General features: G+C 36.6%; 1 protein-coding gene across 1 annotated transcript; it reads left to right on the forward strand.

Moving 5' to 3' along the window:
• The first annotated feature begins 428 nt into the window (after window positions 1-428).
• nat10 (N-acetyltransferase 10) lies at window positions 429-19,738 on the forward strand. The gene is made up of 29 exons (XM_084409031.1): window positions 429-603; window positions 752-882; window positions 971-1,062; window positions 2,271-2,442; window positions 4,833-4,955; window positions 5,045-5,106; window positions 5,852-5,966; window positions 6,190-6,297; window positions 6,379-6,512; window positions 6,624-6,717; window positions 8,386-8,484; window positions 8,706-8,842; window positions 8,925-9,049; window positions 11,424-11,574; window positions 11,977-12,073; window positions 12,799-12,915; window positions 12,995-13,096; window positions 13,686-13,760; window positions 13,868-13,984; window positions 15,279-15,412; window positions 15,518-15,566; window positions 15,655-15,751; window positions 15,886-15,996; window positions 16,091-16,263; window positions 17,106-17,225; window positions 18,391-18,489; window positions 18,879-18,952; window positions 19,228-19,308; window positions 19,401-19,738. Exons 2-29 carry the CDS (start codon window positions 769-771, stop codon window positions 19,507-19,509), a joined length of 3,081 nt encoding a protein of 1,026 aa, XP_084265157.1. The 5' UTR covers window positions 429-603; window positions 752-768; the 3' UTR covers window positions 19,510-19,738.
• The last annotated feature ends 1,051 nt before the right edge of the window (window positions 19,739-20,789 follow it).

The raw sequence follows: 20,789 nt of genomic DNA on the forward strand, positions 1-20,789 counted from the left end.
GGTCATAAACTCTGCAGAGAGGAAAATCCTGAGTGTTTAAGAAGTTTTGGACAGCTTATGTAGAACTTCTTGTTTATGACACATACGTTCAGTACATTAAAAACCATGAATGCAACAAAATGTGTACACGCTATGTGGACAACAAGGCACAAATCTATATAAACACAAATTAGTTTTATTTTTTTCCAGAAATTGTAGAAATTACCACAGAAAGACTACAACTCCCACAATGATAAATCACTTGCTTGACAATTCTGACAGCATAATGTAGCAACCTACTTTTTTTTCTTTTTCTTTTTTTTTTAAGTACGTTACATTTACGTTTTAAGCATAGACTATTTAAACAATCTCTTTAGGTAATGTCATCAACAAGCCTTAATTTAGTAAATCCAAATCGCGCTTTTCTGTCATTCTGAGCAGGCGCTTTCACGGACAGCTATATGTCTGTTTTGGGGTCCATGACTTCAGGGTCCTTCCGCCGAAGCTTCCCCACGTGAATACACGAGCATGATAGTCTACTGTAAATGAGGCGTAGTTTTATTTCCAGAAAGTTGTATTTAGTATCCAAACAGTTTGTTTTGCTTTATCGATACAACATTTAAGGTATGCCCTATGATATGAACAAACGTATAGAGCATTTTGTCTGTGCGCGTTGTGTACAATGTGTTTAATGTCTCTGCTCGAACTAACAGTTACAGTGTTTACTTCGTTTCACCATGTAAAACTGACTTTATTGTGTTCGTGGTGACAGGGTGCAGTTTCGAAACAATGGCGACTTTTCGAAAGAAGGTGGACAATCGCATTCGTGTCCAGATAGAAAACGGCGTCGCACAACACCATCGGTCGATGTTCGTTATAGTTGGCGATCGTGGAAAAGATCAGGTGAGACATGACTGTGTTTAATGATACTCTTACTGTACTAATGTGAGACGTTTGCAGAGCCTCGCTCATTTGTGCACTTTGCATCCAGGTTGTCATTCTCCACCACATGCTGTCTAAAGCCACAGTCAGAGCCCGGCCGTCAGTGTTATGGTGCTACAAGAAGGAGCTTGTCTTTAGCAGGTATGATGATTGCTCAAAAACAAAACACCTCATTCATTGTTGTGTTCAGAGGCCCAAACTAAGGAAAAATATGTTATTTATATAGCATAAAGTACTTAAAAGATTAAATTCTGATAGCTTGCAGTGTAAATCAATGAGATCTTTACAACAGTGTAGCAGACTACAAGCATAAAATGCATATAAATATCAGCTGTCACACTATAACTTCCAATAATGTCTTTTAAATGCTTAGTTTTATGATCAAAGCTTTTATTCTGTACAGTACCGGTCAAAAGTTTGGAAACATTACTATGTTAAATGTTTTTGAAGGAAGTCTCTTATGCTCATCAAGCCTGCATTTAATTGATCACAAATACAGAAGTAAATGTAATATTGTGAAATTGAAATAATGGTTTTAAATTTTAATATACTTTAAAATGTCATTTATTTCTGTGAAGCAAAGCTGAATTTTCATCATTCTTCAGTGTCACATGATCCTTAAAAATCATTCTAATATGCTGATTTATTAGCAATGTTGGAGACAGTTGTGCTGCTTAATATTTTATATAACTCCCTGTAATACTTTTTTCAGGATACAACATTTTATTTACAATATAAATCTTTTGTAACGACATACACTACCGTTTAAAAGTTTAGGGTCAGTACTTTTTTTTTCCTTCGTTTTTTAAAAGCAATCAGTACTTTTATTCAGGAAGGATGTGTTAAATTGATAAAAGGTGATAGTAAAGATTTATATTGTTATATACAATTTCTTTTTGGAATTTTATTCATCAATGAATAATGATCACAGGTTCCTAAAAAGTATATATAGTAAGCAGAACAACTGTTTCAAATCAAACCATCATATTAGAATTATTTCTGAAGGATCATGTGACACTGAAGACTGGAGTAATGATGCTGAAAATTCAGCTTTGCATCACAGGAATAAATTATATTTTAAAGTACATTTAAAAAAGAAAACCATTATTTTAATCATAATAATATTTCACAATATTACTGTTGTCAAATACATACAGGCTTTATGAGCATAACACACTTCTTTCAAAAACAGTGAAAATAGTATGTTTCCAAAATTTTGACTGGTACTGTATCTGTACATCTTAGCCCCCCAAACAATATTAACCCTTTTTCATCTGACTAGACTTTCTACTGGTTTAAAATTGTGTGCTATCAGAAACGCTGATAGAAATGCATCTGTTGCTTTACAGCAATCGAAAGAAGAGGATGCGACAGCTGCAGAAGAAGATCAAGACAGGCACACTGAATCTAAAAGAGGACGATCCATTTGAGCTCTTCGTCGCTGCAACCAACATCCGCTACTGCTACTACAACGAGACTCACAAGATCCTGGGAAACACTTACGGCATGTGTGTTCTACAGGTAATGTCAGTGGCAAACGTCTCAGACAGGACCTTCATATTACTGTGGAACCCAGTAAAGAACCTTTACTTGTGAAATAATAGTCATAATTATTTTTTGAAATGAACAGTTAGACAAAATAATTTTTTTGTGTAAATGTTTTTGTTTAGTATCGTATTTGATACACCAGGCTTTTAAGGCCCATATAGTATGATATAGGAGAATATGGAGATCATACTCAGTGAGGAAAGTATGCTGATATTTATATGGCGAACATTTAAAAAAAATTCTAAGCATAATAACATAAAGCATATAAAAAATATAAATATATGTCGTCACTCTATGGTTGTGTTCACACTTGGCATGTTTGGTTGGATTAAAACGAACCCTGGTGTGATTGCTCTGTTAGTGCGGTTCGTTTGAATAAGTGTGAACGCTGCCATCCGAACCCTGGTGCGCACCGAACAAACTCTGGTGCGGTTTGAATGAGATATGAATGCAACACGGACCAAAGACACGTAAACCAAGCAAAAACGGGACACAATGTCACAGAATGCTCAAGCATATCTGTTTTTTCTTGTGATGGTCTCGATGCTGCTGCCCATCACAGTTCAAGGGTCTCATTTATAAACGTGGCGTACGCCAAATGTGCGTACGCCACTTCCGACGCATAAGTTGTTATTTATAAATACAAACTTGACGGGGAAATTTGCGCACCTGCACGCAAACTCTGACCCATGCGTACGAACGTTTTGGAGATGGAGCAGTTTGGCGACACCGATGGTGAGCTGGAGTTAAGTGTCTTTGGTCACTTTTAGACAGAAAATCTAAAGAAAATTAAACATATACAGAAAGATGATACAAATATAATTTCACTCACCAAGCCTGTCACTTGAAGCAAATATCCATCCCTTCTTAAATGTCCGCGCCAGCGAGCGCGCTGGGCCGTTTAGTGAAACTGACGCAAATAACAGTTTAAATAAATAAAATAATGATTTAAACTGTTTTACTCCTGATATAAACATTTAGATTAAATATGCCATTCAAATTATGGAGTTAAACACTGAGAAGTTACAACATTTTTTATATTCAAATTCAATCAATAGAAATATTTGTTGTGGATGCGATGTTTTTGAACACTTTTCCTGTGGCGTGCTGTTTTAATGTTTTAACCACAGAGATAATTGCTTATCATGATAATACCAGATTGTCTGAGAAAATAGTTTCGTGCAAATAATTGTTTCCATTAAAAATATAAATCAATTAAAAATACAATTCGGCCAGTGGAAAAGATTGAGAAAAACTTTCTCTGAAATGTATTTGACACTATTTGATTTATGTATTCAAAAACAAGGCAAGGATAGGCAACTACTTGATTTTTATTAATGTAATGTGTCTTGTACTGTTAATAAACGTTATCACGTGGATGAATAATCATATGCAAATGATATGCAGATGAGGATCTGCATAGTAAAACTAGGCGTTGTAAGCTCCATATATGGTTATTTCGGGGTGGAGACGCATGTGCGCACAATCTTCCGCTGACTGGGATTTATAAAGTGAATTCTGCGCAGGTTCTGGCGTACGCACGGTTTTATAAGTCTGAATATTTTTTTGCGTACGCCTTTTTTGGCTTTCGGGCGCACGTACACTTTTAGTAAGGTTCCTACGCACAGTTTTATAAATGAGACCCCAGGACAGGCATCAGAACCGCATCTACTCGCAGCAGATCTTCGTTTGTGTGTGTGACGGAGGGATTCCTGATGCTGTTTTGACTCCTTTGCACATTTTTTTAAGCTCTTCATGAGTTCTCAGCTGGTCATAATAGCATCATATGTAGGTTACGCACATACAACAAACGCATTTAGCCCAGAGTACAGCATCGTTTTGTATGTTCGGTAAGTTCTGTCACGAAATATGCGTAATAAAACCAGACCAATCAGTTTGAGAACACATCCCTGTATTAAAAATGCTGGACCAGGACTAAATGGTTTTTTTTTTTGGTCCAGACCAAACGAACCAATCGGAACAGAACTTCAAGTGTGAACACACCCCATATTTTCCAATAATGTCTAACATATATCATATTTGATACTCAGATTTTAGCATGATTTTTAAAAACAAAAAGATAATCAAGTAAAAGTTACTTTAGTTCGGTAAGTGTTCATTTTGAAATATTACTTACAATATAAAAGTTATTTTTACCTTTACTTAAAAACAAAAAAATCAGATTACACAGCAAAAAGATGTGAACCACAACCTTAAAAGGAGGATGTTTTTTGCTGAAAAATGGCATGTAGTACATTGTGTACAAGAGGTTTTTCAACAAAGTTTTCATCTAAAGGTCTTAGAAATGTATGCATTAAATATGATACAGTTTAAGGTTAAGTTCCTCTGACTTTCTGTTCCAGGACTTTGAAGCGCTCACTCCCAACCTCTTGGCTCGGACTGTTGAGACTGTAGAAGGAGGAGGCATTGTGGTCATTCTTCTGAGGACTATGAAGTCGCTGAAGCAGCTTTACACAATGACGATGGTAGATGTCCTCTGAACTGCTTGTATGCCAATATGAAGCTGGTGATCTTCGTGGGAATATATATTTTTTAAATGTGTGTTTTCTTTCAGGATGTTCATTCTCGATACAGGACAGAGGCTCACCAGGATGTTGTTGGAAGGTTTAATGAAAGGTCGGTCCTGCAATTCTGAGGCATGACATTTCATTACAAAACACTCAAAGAATATTAACATATTAGATATTAGTAGTATTTTATTAATTACAATACCAATATTTCTGTCTTAATTTCTTGATTTTCAAACATTCAGCCATCAAGTTTTTATTTTGTTGGACAACTGGAGGGATCTCTTAAAGGGATAGTCCACCTAAAAATTAAAATGATCCCATAATTTACTCACCCTGAAGTCATCCTAGGTGTATATGACTTTCTTCTTTCAGCCAAACACACTCTTAAGTTATATTCAAAAATATCCTGGCTTTTCCAAGCTTTATAATGGGAGTGAATGGTACCTTAGATTTTGAAGCCCAAAAAAGCGCATCCATCCATCATAAATCCATCCGTATGGCTCTGGGGGGTAAATAAAGGCCTTCTGAAGCGAAGCGATGCGTTTTTGTAAGAAAAATATCCATATTTATAACTTTATAAACTATAATCACTGGCTTCCAGTAACGGCTGTACACAAGTCTATTTCCTCTGACCCGATGCATTTAAATATTATATTTTGAATATTAACAAAAAATGACAAATGCAATAAAAAAAACAGGTATCGGTACTCTGTATGTACCAAAAATGAAAGAATCGGTGTTAGACTCTGGAAAAAGTGGTATTGGTATATCCCTAGTACATAACCTGTTATTGTACTATCCTGAGAGAAAGAAAGGACTGCAGAAATGATGCCTGTCATATTTTTCCCCAGATTCATCCTGTCTCTCTCCTCCTGCAAGACATGTGTCGTGATTGATGACCAACTCAACATTCTGCCAGTCTCCACTCACATTAACAACATCAAACCTGTCCCTCCAAAAACACAGGTAAGCCTGGTTCATAACCAGATAGTGTTCTGTTTGCTAATTAGTTTATATGAATTTCCTGTAGCTCAAACAGTAGAGCGTTGGCGCTTGCAACGCCAAGGTCATGGGTTCGATTCCCGGGGTTTCACCAATGTAAATGTGTACCTTCAAATGCTATGCAAGTCTCTTTGGATAAAAGCGTCTTCCAAATGCATAAATATAATCGGTTTGATTTTGCCAACAGGATGAGGGACTTTCTCCTCTGGAACAAGAGCTGAAGGACCTGAAGGAGTCTTTACAGGACACGCAGCCTGTTGGCGTTCTAGTGGACGGCTGTAAAACTATGGACCAGGTAAAATCAAAAGAACTCCTAGAAATCTTGACGCTGATATGTTCAATGTGGCCTGATTTTTGCCTGTGTTTATGTCTTCAGGCCAAAGCAGTGCTGAAGTTCATTGAGGCTATTTCAGAGAAGACCTTGCGCAGCACCGTGGCTCTCACTGCTGCCCGCGGTCGAGGTAAATCTGCTGCGCTGGGATTGGCTATGGCCGCAGCGGTTGCATTTGGGTATGTAGAACAGTGTTATGATTATGAATAAGCTCGTTTTGTTGTTATGTTTGCCTCCTGACTGGATTGTATGCATATGAATAACTAATTGACTTTGTGTTCTCTTCTCAGCTATTCAAATATCTTTGTCACATCGCCCAGCCCAGACAATCTGCACACGCTGTTCGAGTTCGTATTTAAAGGTTTTGATGCCCTCCAGTATCAGGTAATCATCAATCGACATCAGTAGATATGATCTAGTCACAACCAGACCCAGACTGTATTAAAATAGTGTATTATTGTAAATAAGAGTAGTCAAGTCAAGTCAAGTCAACCTCATTTATATAGCGCTTTTAACTATGTAGATTGTTTCAAAGCAGCTTTACAGAGGTAAACGTATAATTTATGGTAACAGAGATTGTTTTGGCTTTATAGCGGTTCTTTAATAAAGTTATTTTTCAGCTAAAGTTATTATTAAACATTTACAGTTATACAATTCTGAGGCAAGACATGGGTATCTTTGTTGCAGTGCCTTGCAGCACTACTGTCATTTTTTAATAAACAGAGTAACAAGTTGAACAAGGTGAAATACAAGTTGTATTTTAGGGTCGCTAATATACTATTTTATTTTTTATTTTATTTTAGTCCTTAACTTTTGGCGCTATAGCAGTCACGCCGGTACTGGGCTACTCCGCAGCAGTACGACCCGAACCAGTCTAAAATAGTCCCAATATAAACACTTATTATAGGTGGACCGTAGTGATTCAGGATAAGGAAAATGGATTCAAGATGTACTCACTCATTTTATAATTTTTGTCCCCGAGTTCAATAAGCGCAACCCCCTTTTTCCTGAGCATTTGGTTGGCCAAGACTTTCCGTCCCTGCAACGAGCTTCTCATCTATTACAATCCTCTGTAATACACAGTAGATGGCATCATAAAGCCTGTTTTTTTCACAGATGATTGCTTTTAAAATATATTATTTGGGGTTTATCCATTTTGCCTGAATAGAAGGAAAAAAATATCAGGTGCAGTATCTTTAATGTAGCCCCTATTGGAATTATTGGTTTTCTTTATTATCATTCCTCCTGAATGGGAGTCTGTGGCAGCCCTATGAACCCTAAGTAGGAAAATGACCAACTTTGGGGTTTCTGGGACAACTCAATAGCGCCATCACCAGTTAAAAAATTCTCATTTTGAACTTTTGAACCCTTTGATCTAGAAGTACACCTGATTCCTCATCATGCTGATCACAGTCAATATCTTACATTGGTTCAGAGGCTGTATCTCGGCAAAACTGAGATCAATAAAGAAACTATTATAGAATCGAAACGAAACTTGGTGGGCTTCATCGGAACCATGATCAGAGGGTTGATGCCAAATTTAAGAACAGTGCCTGCCACCTACAGGTCATGAGATCTGAAAAATAACTTGAACCTTTTGTCAGAATCATGATCTTGATGTCTATGGATTCCTTATGTCATGTCGATTCCGTGGATATATGAATTTAAATTTTTATTTTTATTTTTTTTATTTGTATAACTTTTTAATATGTCTATATGTCTATAGTTGTTGAAGTAAAATAAATGTAAATGGTTGCCTTGGTTTTTACATTTTATTTTTATATTATATATTTTATTTTATTTGTCAACATTTATTTATTTTTTCAATTGACATTTTTTTTAATAGTTTGTGAACTATAATAACCCTGGCCTGGTCAGTCTAACGATTTAAACACTGATCATTACTTTAGTATTTGCTAAAATGTGTAATTATTAAAATAAATGATTATAGGTAAACTATGTATCTACTAGTAGGAGAATATAAATCAGACATTTATGCATACATCTGAGGGAACTACTTCAAACCAGATTTTTTGTTTGTTTTAATTTTAGGAACATATGGACTATGAAATAATCCAATCTTTGAACCCAGAGTTTAACAAAGCTGTGGTTCGTGTGAACATCTTCAGGGAACATCGACAGACCATTCAGGTATACCGACCTCCATCTCTGCATTTCCTTTCCATCATTTTCATTTTATTTCTTGCAAATATTTGTTAAATAGTGGAGTCTCAGGTGTTGACTTTGCTTAGAATGAATTTATTCCCCTTAAGTATGTTTTTAGAATATTTGGAAGTTAAGAAACAAGAAGTTCACATGGTGCATTTTGCATCATTCACAACTATAATAATCATTGATGTTTTAATGTGCAGTACATTCACCCTGCTGATGCGGTGAAGTTAGGCCAGGCCGAGCTGCTAGTCATCGACGAGGCTGCTGCTATCCCACTGCCTTTAGTGAAGAAGCTACTGGGGCCGTACCTTGTGTTTATGGCATCTACCATCAATGGGTCAGTATTTGAAGAGCTGCTACATTTTCATCTTTTTACAATGCTATATTATCAATGCAGTAATCGTCATGTCCACATGCAGCTATGAGGGCACGGGTCGCTCTCTGTCTCTGAAGCTGATTCAGCAGTTGAGACAGCAGAGTGCAGACAGCCAGCAGAACCTCTCGGCTGAGAACAGAAACACCAGCACAGCCAGACTGGCAGCAGGTATCCGCTAACGTCCTTTTGCTTTTGAAATGTAATGGAGTGAAACAGTGCCTGCCCGCTTTTTCATTGGTGTTGTGTTCTGGAAGCATCTTTTCCATTCATTTCTCCTATAGGGATTTTAAAAAGCCATGAACCAACGAGTAAACCACATACGAGGTGATTCATAATGTTACAAACTTTAATCTGAAGCAAAAAAGTATTTGAAAATCGGACAAAAATACAAAGGTACATAATATTTTTGGAGGCTTTATTGAGGGAAATAACTAGTCTGGCTATCACCAGACCAAGCTCAATCTTTTAAGATTGAACATTAGTCTGGGGAGTCTGTTCTGTATTTTCTACCGCACAAGAGGTGTGATCAACGGGCATAGTTCAAATGACTCTGTACGCCATTGGATAGTCCTTCAACCAATCAGACCAACGATCCGGGTGACATACTTTGCAGGGCGACACGAAAGCTCCAGGCAGGAAATGTGTAACCAAACGTGTTGATCAGTGGTTTGCAGAAGCAGCAATGGAATCGAGCAATTTTGCAGGTTATGCAAAAAAAAAGAACATGAAAGTTAGTGGTATTTACACCTACTCGAGCGATTTGTTTGCAAAAAAGAAGCCATTGAGCATCGTCAAGAGGTTAAAACGAATTGGACAGAGCCGTAACGGCTCTGGAATTAGATTGGATTAAACCCACCAATAGCGCGCCAGGTGGATAAGCCAGTTTGTGATTGGTTCACGCAAATTTGTAAAGGACAAATCAGGTCAGTCTTGGAAATAACTACAATCCCATGAAGCATTGCGAACAACATAACCAAATTAAAAACGATGGTGAAATATAAAACTACTACATTTAAAAATGTTGATTATATACACACGCAAATATTTAAGTATTTTGAGAGCATAGGAGACCGACTTGATTAGGTCATTCACAGTGCTTAATGGGAGCTAAAAAGAGCTAAAGTGGGCGGAGCTTTACCTTGACCGTTTCCTGTTGGTGGAATGACCTGCATAACTCAACTTGAGCTTTTCAGTTTTTAATAAACAGCTAAAGATGTATCTTTTTCGCCAACACCCATTAATACTAACACTTTCTAATTTCTAATCTTCTTTTTTCTATAAAAAACAAACAACTTTGCCATGTGTACTGTGCTGGACTAACTGGGACTTGTCACAGCACTTAAATATTGTTGCCCTTTCGTCGGTTGAACTGCTTCTATTGTTCTCCTCATTTGTTAGTTGCTTTTAAATGTAAATGTAAAGAGCTCTATTGGTACGTTTTTCTTGTCACGACTCTGATTGGTGGAATTTTCTCTACAGCATCATGGGTAATTTAGTTTTTCACTATGAATTCCAATGTTTAACATGCTTGTTTGAGAGAATGCGGGCTGGTGGCTTCAACAGAAGCAAATATCATCGATTAACAACCTCAGAGCTCACAGTATATTTGTCTTTTAAAGGGCGGGTGAAACACTCAGTTTCAGTCAATCTCGTGTTAATCTTGAGTACCTATGGAGTAGTATTGCATCCTTCATATCTCCAAAAAGTCTTTAGTTTTATTATATTTATAAAAGAAAGATAGTCTGCACCGAGTCTTTCCGGAAAAAACCGAGCGGCTGGAGGCGTGCCTTGTGGGCGGAGCGAAAGAATCATGACAACATTAACTATACGTGATCATGTTGTTTACTTGCTGTGCTTATGCGATAGCAAACAACACACCGCCTGCGGTTCCAACACACAACCGTGAACCTTTATCGTTGGGACTGCTCCATCCTTAAGCATTAGAAGATCTGCAAATCCGGCGTCGAACTGGGCAGCGCAGCCGATGACTTGCCTAAAGCCGAGCACAGCGCTTTGATGGGCGTACTCATAGATACTATATAGAGACGTCTATGGGCGTACTGCTTTCGCTCTCTCGCTCTGGTCTACGGGTGTGCGCGCGCCCCTTCCGGGAGAAGTGCCCTTAGGACCCGTATAAGGAAATTCCGCCCCATCTGACGTCACACACGCCCATACTCGAAAAAAACTTTCCGAAACTTGTGACAAACCGGAAGGAGTATTTTTGGCTCAGAAATACTCCATCAAACGTACAACTTAATTTTTGAAACTTTGTCCATGTTTAGCATGGGAATCCAACTCTTTAACAGTGTAAAAAACTCAGTATGCATGAAATAGCATTTCACCCCCCCCCCTTTAAGGATTATAAGTTACCATTAAAAAGCAATTTCCCGATGGAGAAAATGAATGGAGTTTTTACTTCTGGAACCCACTGTTGCACTCTATATCTCTTCACTTGCCACAAGAATTCAAGACATGGAAAAAAGAATAACTTTTTTCCCCCCCCTGACTGATGATGTGTTTAATGTGTAAATGCGCTCTGCAGCACGAAGCCTTCATGAGGTCACCCTCCACGAGTCTATCCGCTATGGCCAGGGGGACCATGTGGAGAAATGGCTGAATGAACTGCTGTGCTTGGACTGTCTGAGTGTGCCACGCATCATTTCCGGCTGCCCTTTACCCCAGACGTGCGACCTGTATCCTCTGAAAGTCAAACGAGACTTCTACATTCAGCACTGGATTTTTATGTTCATGCTAACATTACACTAGTATGGTAACCCATTACTGCCACACAAGAAAAACAAAACATGCTTTGGTAAAAATAATAAGTCAAAATTTTGAGGTAAGTCATTATGACATGAAAAATCTCAATTTGTTGTCATAATTATGACTTTTTATGACGTTCTCTTATGTGGGCTGCCTTGCCTGTCTTTCACATGATTTTATTTACCATCATCATCATCATCATCATAATCACCAGATTTGTAAAAACATGCCTGATTTCTCAAAATAACACAAAACAGTGTGTAAACATCTCTCATCTACCTTAGATTTACTCCTCTCTCTAGACGTTAGATTTCTTTAACCCCATATTTCAGTTATTATGTGAATCGAGACACGTTGTTTTGTTATCACAAAGCTTCTGAGACCTTCCTTCAGCGCCTCATGGCACTTTACGTAGCATCACATTACAAGGTAAATTAATATCTTGGTTATTAGAACAGTGGTTCTCAATCTTTTTGACTCAAACGCCTCTCATTGTTCCAACACAATTTTTAAAGGCTCCCTGATATTTTTTTTTTTGTAGTTTTCTTTTATTATTTAGTATTTGATTGTATTATAACATTATATAAGAATTACATTTCAGTTTACAATTTGATTCTTTTTTTATTTAAGCGTTTGACAATAAATTAAATACTATTTGGATACTAAAAATGTATTATTAATTTTAATAAATGAATAAATAACAATTTATTAAAGGGGTCATAACATAGATCCTTTATAATTTTATTGTGTTCCTTGATGTTAACTTATACTGTTAATAAAGTTTTGTTTTTGTTTTTACAAAAAAAACAACAACATATATTAGTGGAAAAATTCGTTTCAACTTTCACTCTGTCTGAAATGATCAGTTTTTAAGGCGCTGCTCCTTTAAGGCTTTTCAGTAAATGTCCACTGTTATGATTGGCTAAGGTCATTGCATAGGAAATGAGCAGGATATTTTAAGCTATGAAACTTGCAGGATGTTTTAATGGTATAAAGACCTTACATGTCAAAATATGAAGGCACATTTTTATGTCATGATCCCTTTAATATTTTTTTCGTCATCTTGGTTGAGAACCACTGAATTAGAGCATTACATAATGTCACAAACTCTAAACAGGAAAACAATTTTAAGTCGATCTCCTCTCCCTCCTCAGAATTCACCCAATGACCTTCAGTTGCTCTCGGACGCTCCTGCTCACCATCTCTTCTGCCTGCTGCCCCCTGTTCCTCCCACACAGAGTTCACTCCCAGAGGTCTTAGCAGTTGTGCAGGTACGGCCAAATATATTTAATTCCAGGACTGCTAAATCTAAGTTGAATTATGTTGTTAATGAAAGAACTGTTATTTCAGGTGTGTCTGGAAGGAGAGATCTCACGCCAGTCCATCCTCACCAGTTTGTCCAGAGGGAAGAAAGCTTCAGGTGATCTCATTCCCTGGACTGTTTCGGAACAGGTAACAAATCCCAATTTAAAATGAAGCTACACTACAGTTCACCAGTTTGGGGCCATTAAGGTATTTTCAATACTTAAATTCTTAATTTAGTATAATAAATACTTTTATTCAGCAAGGACGCATTGAATTGATCAAAAATGACAGTAAAGACATTTATTATGTTACAAAAGATTTCTGTTTAAAAAAAAAAATGCAAAAAAAGTATCATGGTTTCCACAAAAATATTAAGCTGCACAACTTTTTTCAACATTGATAATAATTGAAAATGTTTCTTGAGCAGCGAATCAGCATATTAGAATGATTTCTGAAGGATCATGTGACACTGAAGACTGGAGTAATGATGCTGAAAATTCACAAGAATAAGTTACATTATTCATATTGTAAAAATACTTCAGAATTTTTCTGTTTTTACTGTATTTTGATCAAATAAATGCAGCCTTGGTGAGCATAAGAGACTTCTTTTTAAAACATTTAACATAAAAAATTCCTACTGACCCCAAACTTATGAAAAATAGTGTATATAGATTATTTATGCCATACTGTCAAATAAATGTTTCAGAGGATAATTCTGATGCTCTTGTGTTTTTAGTTTCAAGACCCTGATTTCGGAGGCCTCTCTGGAGGCAGGATTGTCCGTATCGCAGTGAATCCTGATTATCAGGGGGTAAATGGCTTTCTTTTCCCCTCAGTCTCTGTTATTGAACAGCTTGCGTATAGAAGTTGCTTGATTATTGCCTTGTTTGAGCAGTCATGTGATTGTGCCGTCTGTAGATGGGTTACGGCAGCCGTGCTCTGCAGCTTCTGGAACAGTATTATGAGGGCCAGTTTCCTCTGTTGGAGGAGCAAGAACAGACACCGGCCAGCGCTATTACATCTTTGAGCAGTGAGGTAATGCTCTGTTTGCATCGTCACTCAGAAATCTTCATGAAGTCTGTGTGGCACTTCATGTTTTAGTGGACATTAGGCCATATTTGACTAGATTTGTTCTGTATTTTACCTTTTACATTAAACATTTTGAAGCAATTTCAGAAAATACGACACTTTTCAAAAGTTTGGTTAAAATAACTGTTTTCTGTTTGTATATATTTTCAAATTTGAATTTATTCCTGATGACAAAGCTGAATTTTCAGCCTCATTACTGTCACATGATCCTTCAGAAATCATTCTAATATGCTGATTTGCTGCTCAAGAAAAATTTCTGATTATTATCATTGTTGAAAACTAAAAAGAATTTACTTAATTTGAAATGCTTATTGGCATGGATATTACTAGGATATTGGGTGTTTATTAGTACTTATAAAGCACATATTAATGTCTTATTCTGCATGATCATATTCTACATCCTTTAATCCTACCCAATACCTAAACTTAACTACCTTACTAACTATTAATAAGAAGTAATTAGGTGTTTATTGAGGCAAAAGTTGTAGTTAATAGTGATAATTGAACCCTAAACTAGTGTGACCAAATTTAGAATGGTTTGTTACATTAGAAATGTATTTACTGTAATTTGTAGAAACATTTTTGTGTCCTAGCTAGAATTAATTTTCTTTCTTTTTTATCTTACTGTTTATCACTCAGCTCTGATTTATTCTGTGCAGAATTGATTACAATTTATATGCTCTTTTTTTTTGTACATTTTTGTACAAAATCAGAACTAAATGAGTCCTCTGTGGCAGTGATATGTACAATAAGATTTATAATTCAAGATTTCCTTTATGTAATTCAGTAGTTATAAATGTCACTTCACTGATAAAGTAGCATATTATCTGAACCCAAAGCTGTGATAAATAAGAATAATGTAAGGTTACGCTTTATTTTAAGGTGACGTAGTTACATTGCACTTACTCAGATAATATTAATGAACTACATGTACTTATTATAGAGTTAGGGCTTGGTTTAGGGTTAGGTACTTGTAATTATGCATCATTTACTGTTATTACTATAGTAAGTACATGTAGCAACTTCACCTTAAAATAAAGCCTCACCTAATGCAAGTATGTGTATATTTTTCCTTCATGTCCATGTGTATATTTTTCCTTCATGTCCATGTGTATATTTTTCCTTCATGTCCATGTGTATATTTTTCCTTCATGTCCATGTGTATATTTTTCCTTCATGTCCATGTGTATATTTTTCCTTCATGTCCATGTGTATATTTTTCCTTCTTGTCCATGTTCAGGCTGTCAGTCTTCTGGAAGAAGTGGTGTCTCCCAGGAAAGACCTGCCGCCGCTGCTGTTGAAGCTGAACGAGAGGAGAGCCGAGAGCCTGGACTACCTGGGAGTCTCTTACGGTCTCACTCCTCAACTACTCAAGTGAGACGCTTTATACAAGCAGATTTTACAGTGCTATTTGCACTGTTATACTATTACAAAACATGTTCTTAACTCCTCAATCTCTCTGCTTTCTTTCTCATCCAGATTTTGGAAAAAGGGTGGATTTGTTCCTGTTTATTTAAGACAGACTCCGGTAAGCATGCCGCATTTTGTTTCGTTTTTGTATTGTCAGGGCTGTTTTTCTTTTTGTAACTTGCATTCTCATGCTCTGTGGCCTGTAGAACGACCTGACGGGAGAGCACTCCTGCATTATGCTGAAGGAGCTCAACGCTGAGGAGTCAACAGAGCAGAACCAGTGGCTCTCTGCTTTCTGGAAAGGTGAGAATGCACAATCTCTCAGAATAATGCTGCATTTGACCAATCAGAATCAATTATTCCATAAAGCTGTGTAATAATATATATAATTCTCACTATTCCTGATTTCAAAGACTAACGTTTCTTGTGTTGGACAGATTTCCGGCGGAGGTTCCTCTCCCTGCTGTCCTTCCAGTTCAGCACATTTAACCCGACCCTGGCCCTCAACATCCTGCAGAACAAGAGCGCTAAGGATGACAGCCCACCAGGTACAGGCCCGCATCTGCCACCTCATCAGACTAAATGCTGTATGTGTGTGTGTGTTGGTTAAAGATAACCTTTCATGCGTCTGTGTCTTTTCAGCTCTCAGCAGTGCTGAGCTCGCTGCCACATTCACTCCATACGACCTGAAGCGTTTGGAGATGTATTCAAGAAACATGGTGGACTATCACCTCATCATGGACATGATCCCTGTTATTGCACGCATGTATTTCCTCAAACAGTTGGGAAACATCGGGCTTTCTGTTGCCCAGTCTGTAAGTCAGCTATGTGTGCTTTAAGTCCAAGTATAAGAATTTAAGTCAAAATGCATCTTTAAGAATAGCCTGTGATTTTACTAGGTATTAAAGATACAAATATATTTTGATTTATGCATTTTTTAAAAATAATAATAATAATAATAGTAGTATAATATTTGATATATATATTTATATATGCATATGCATGTGCTTGGAGTCAGCTGTTTTATTTGTGATAACGCACTAAAATATGTCAAATTATGACCATTTTTGGCCAGGCTGTCCAACAAAATATTAATAACTGATTATGTTATAGTCAGTGTGTACTACTTTCTGTTTCTGTGCAGTTTTATTTTTGGCATATTAAAATAAAACCTGTAGCTGTAGTTTTCCAAATAATTTATACATGGTTGATGGTTTAATTGAACTTTTAGGGTCATCAAAAACAAATGTTCCTTCCAGACATCACTTTTGTATAGAGCCCCTAAAGCAGGGTTTCTCAAACTCGGTCCTGGAGGGCCACTGTCCTGCACAGTTTAGCTCCAACCCTGATCAAACACACCTAGCTGTGTGTTTCTAGTGATCCTGAAAACATTGATTAGCTTGAATTGATTCTATGTCAAGAAACTTTGCTTTCGCTCACAAAGAACAAACAAGTTTTGCGAGTGAACGCAAAGTTTATCTGGGAACGTAAGACTTTTGTGAGCGAACGCAAAAGCATTGAAATATATTTTTTCCTCCAATTTCATATTTTTTTCAATCACCATGTCCTTTTAGTGGCTTCATACTTTTGGCCACTACTGTATGTAAATTATGTAAATAACACAGTTATGTAAATAATGTTTGTGTGCTTTCTTCAGGCTCTACTGTTGGGAATTGGGCTTCAACACAAGAGTGTAGATGAGCTGGAGAAGGCGATTGATCTGCCCGCTTCTCAGCTTATGGGCCTGTTCAACCGGGTCATCCGTAAAATAGTGCAGGTGAGACCAAACAAGCCCTCTCTCCTTGTCTCTCGTACACATGTAAGCCCGACTAAAGGTCCAATGGCGGTTTTCCAATAATACGGGTGAAGGTTTCTGCATGTTACTGTCTTAACCTTTTCCGCAATACAACAAGATTAAATGAAATACATTTTCTCATATGTATTACCTCGTTATTTCATCTGACTCCATAAATGAAAAAAGGTTTTAATGATATCTGAGCATCATTAAAAGTGATGCTTTTACTTAGATTAGTCATTAATATGACAAAACAATTGCAGAGTCAGTCAGAGTAAAATCAGATGTAACAATTTATTATGTCAGGTAAATGTATCATGCCAATTTCACAATCATTTCAAAGATAATAAATACAAAACATCAAATGCTCTGGAATTAGGAGAAAAGATGCAAACCTGACATTAGAAAATACATGACGCTGAGAGTCTCAGCCACTCTCAGCATCACGGGCTGATCTGAGTTACAGAATCGCCACGAGCCTCTTGTTGCATTTCGTTATATAGACAGACCAAGGCAGAAACCTCTTTTCAAATGTAAACATGAGTTCACAGTGGGAATTTGCATTAATCACCGTCCCAGACTTACTGGGGACAGAGGTTGATTTACATGGAAACATTTGGTAACAATGGGAATTTGCATTGAGTTTACACCTTTGAGAGCAGGATGCCGTTTGCCTGGAAGACACACCCTCCTCTGTGTGCGAGTTATCTCGAAACTCTTAAATACCTTATTGCCTTTTGGTTTACTTCTTTGGGAATGAGACCTTTGTACCAGTCGCACTGAGACATTTCAAATGATACCAAACTGTATGATAATAATTCACATTTAAACCATATAGATTTTTGGGTGAATTTCAGGTGATCTCAGCATGAGAGAGAGGGAGTGGGGGAAGAGGGAAAGAGATGTATTCTGAGGTGAGACTTGCGTCTCAAATGGTGATGCTAACTTCACAAGAGAGAGTTCAAATGTTAATTTCCCGAAAGGTCCTTTGTCTTCTCTGGGAGTGGTCGTTCCTCAACCAGACTGCCCGGCATTTTCTAATTTCTCAAGTCTTACACACACACACACTGACTGAAACAGCTGCATAGATCTACTCTTCTGTAATGTTTCAGTGTGTAGTTATTGTTTGATTCTATATTTGCTGCAGTTCTTCAACACTCTTCAGGAGAAAGCAGTTGAAGCAGAGATGGTGGCCACCAAAGACATAAGCATGGAACCAACTGCGCAGACGCTAAATGAAGATCTGGTATGAGACTCTAGATTATTATTTTATGATCTAAAAAATAAGAGTCAGTAAGATTATTTAAAATGTATTTGACTCTCTTATGCTTGCAAATGCTTATTTTTTGCTGGGTAAAACAAAATATTTTACACATTTAAAATACCTTTTCTATGTTAATTTATTTTAAAATTTATACATGTGACGCAAAGCTGAATTTTCAGCATCATTACTCCAGTCTTCAGTCACATGATCCTTCAGAAATCATTTTAATATGATGATTTGATGCTCAAGAAACATTTCTTATTATTTTCTTTTGAAAACAGTGCTCAGGATTCTTTGAGGAATAGCGAGTTCAAAAGAACAGTATTTATTGTTAACAAGTTATCATATTAAAATATTATTTTGTCCCTTAGAATGATGCAGCCAAAGAATTCCAGGAGAAACACAAAACTGACATGGAGAAGATTAAAGACATGAATCTTTCAGAGTAAGTAAGATGTCCAAACTATATTTATTTAAACTGGTCTTTTTATTTAGGGTTCTTACACAGTGTGGAATTTGATTTGAGTCATTTCCACATCTGGATAAATATGGAAAGAAGAAAACTGAGTTTAAACTTAGACTTTTGTGCCTATTCAGTTTTCTAAACTATAAAATTAAGAATTTCTAAAAAATAAATGTATCATACAAGCAGTGTTTTCATGTGATCCTTTAGTGATTGTCAAACACATTTTCATTACACATCTGAATTTTTTTATGAAGGTACATGATCCGAGGAGATGACGAGGAATGGGACCAAGTGTTGAAAAAAGCCGAACACACAGCTATTGTGAGCATAAAAAGGTAAGAAAAGATATTTGGAGCTCGGGTTAAGGAGATTTTGTCTGGGATCATGAACTGCTATGAACTTTATCTTTGTTTTTTGTTTTCCTCAGTGACAAAAAAAGAAAACTGGAAGGCGGCTTGAACCAGAAAGAACAATGGCAAGGCAAGAAGATGAAGAAAAATAAGGACAAAAGGGGCAAATTTGGAAAGAAAACATAAAAGAAATGGACTTTAAAACGAAACCTTGAAATGTATGTGTGCTTGTCCTCCTTTAAGTTTCTCTGGTCAATAGATTAATGCAAGTCTTGAGTCCAAATGAGAAAATATATCTGGATAAAGGATTTTAGAATCAAGACCAATTTGTTTTCTTTTTTTTAATCCATTTTTATTTTTATTTTCATTTTCAGTGAACCAACAAAATAAAGTTGTACATTGGTGTTTTTTCTTATCGTATTTCAGATGGTAATATTTCCATGGTTGACCTCAAGTTGATTTCAGCAGCCTGACACTATACATTACATTTTTTTAAGTTAATAATAATCTTAATGTGCATAACTTGCATTCAAAAGATACTAAGTTGTTATGCGTCTTGAAAAAGGCGTTTCTTATATTTACTGTCTATGGTTGAAACAAGCGTGCCGCACAAGCCCTGAAAAGTGAAGCCAAAACGTCTCGATCGCCCCCCGGTGACTGGTCCTAGTATAGGTCATAAACCCCGCCTCCCCGTGTTATTCAACAGGCCTTGAGACCAACTAAACAATTTAATTACACTTCAAATATATTTTTTTCCGAAGGTGGTTTCTGTAATTTAAGGCCTTGATCAAAACTTGAACATATAGCTGATGGAAGTATCTCAGATGTTGACTTCATGTGGAGTGATGATGAGGAAGATGGAGATGTAAGAAACATATCCGTATTTAAAACTTTATAAAGTAAAATGACTAGCTTCCGGCCAAACGAAACATAGGATTTGACATAAATCGAAAGCGTAACTTGAAAATGAATTATTTTTTCTTACACGAACGCATCGCTTCGCTTCAATAGGCCTTTATTAACCCCCAAGAGCCATGGAGCACTTTTATCATGGATGGATGCACTTTTATGGACTTTCAAAACAGAAACAACCATTCACTGCCATTATAAAGCTTGGAAGCCAGGACATTTTTTAATATAACTACAGTTGTATTCGTCTGAAAGAAGAACGATGTCATATACACCTAGAATGACGAGGGTGAGTAAATCATGGGCCAATTTAAATTTTTGGGTGAACTATCCCTTTATGGGTATAGTACACCCAAAAATTATATTTGTCATCACTTACTCATCCTCATGTTGTTCCAAATCTGTATGAGTTTCTTTATTCTGCTGAACACAAAAGAAGATATTTTGAAGAATGTCGGTAACTAGACAGTTGACAGTATAGCCATTGATTTCCATATTTTTTCCTACTATAGCCTATATTTCCTAATAACTACATATTATATTATTGTGATATAATA

Source organism: Rutilus rutilus, assembly GCF_951802725.1.
Source record: "Rutilus rutilus genome assembly, chromosome: 5".
NCBI classification, from domain to species: domain Eukaryota; kingdom Metazoa; phylum Chordata; class Actinopteri; order Cypriniformes; family Leuciscidae; genus Rutilus; species Rutilus rutilus.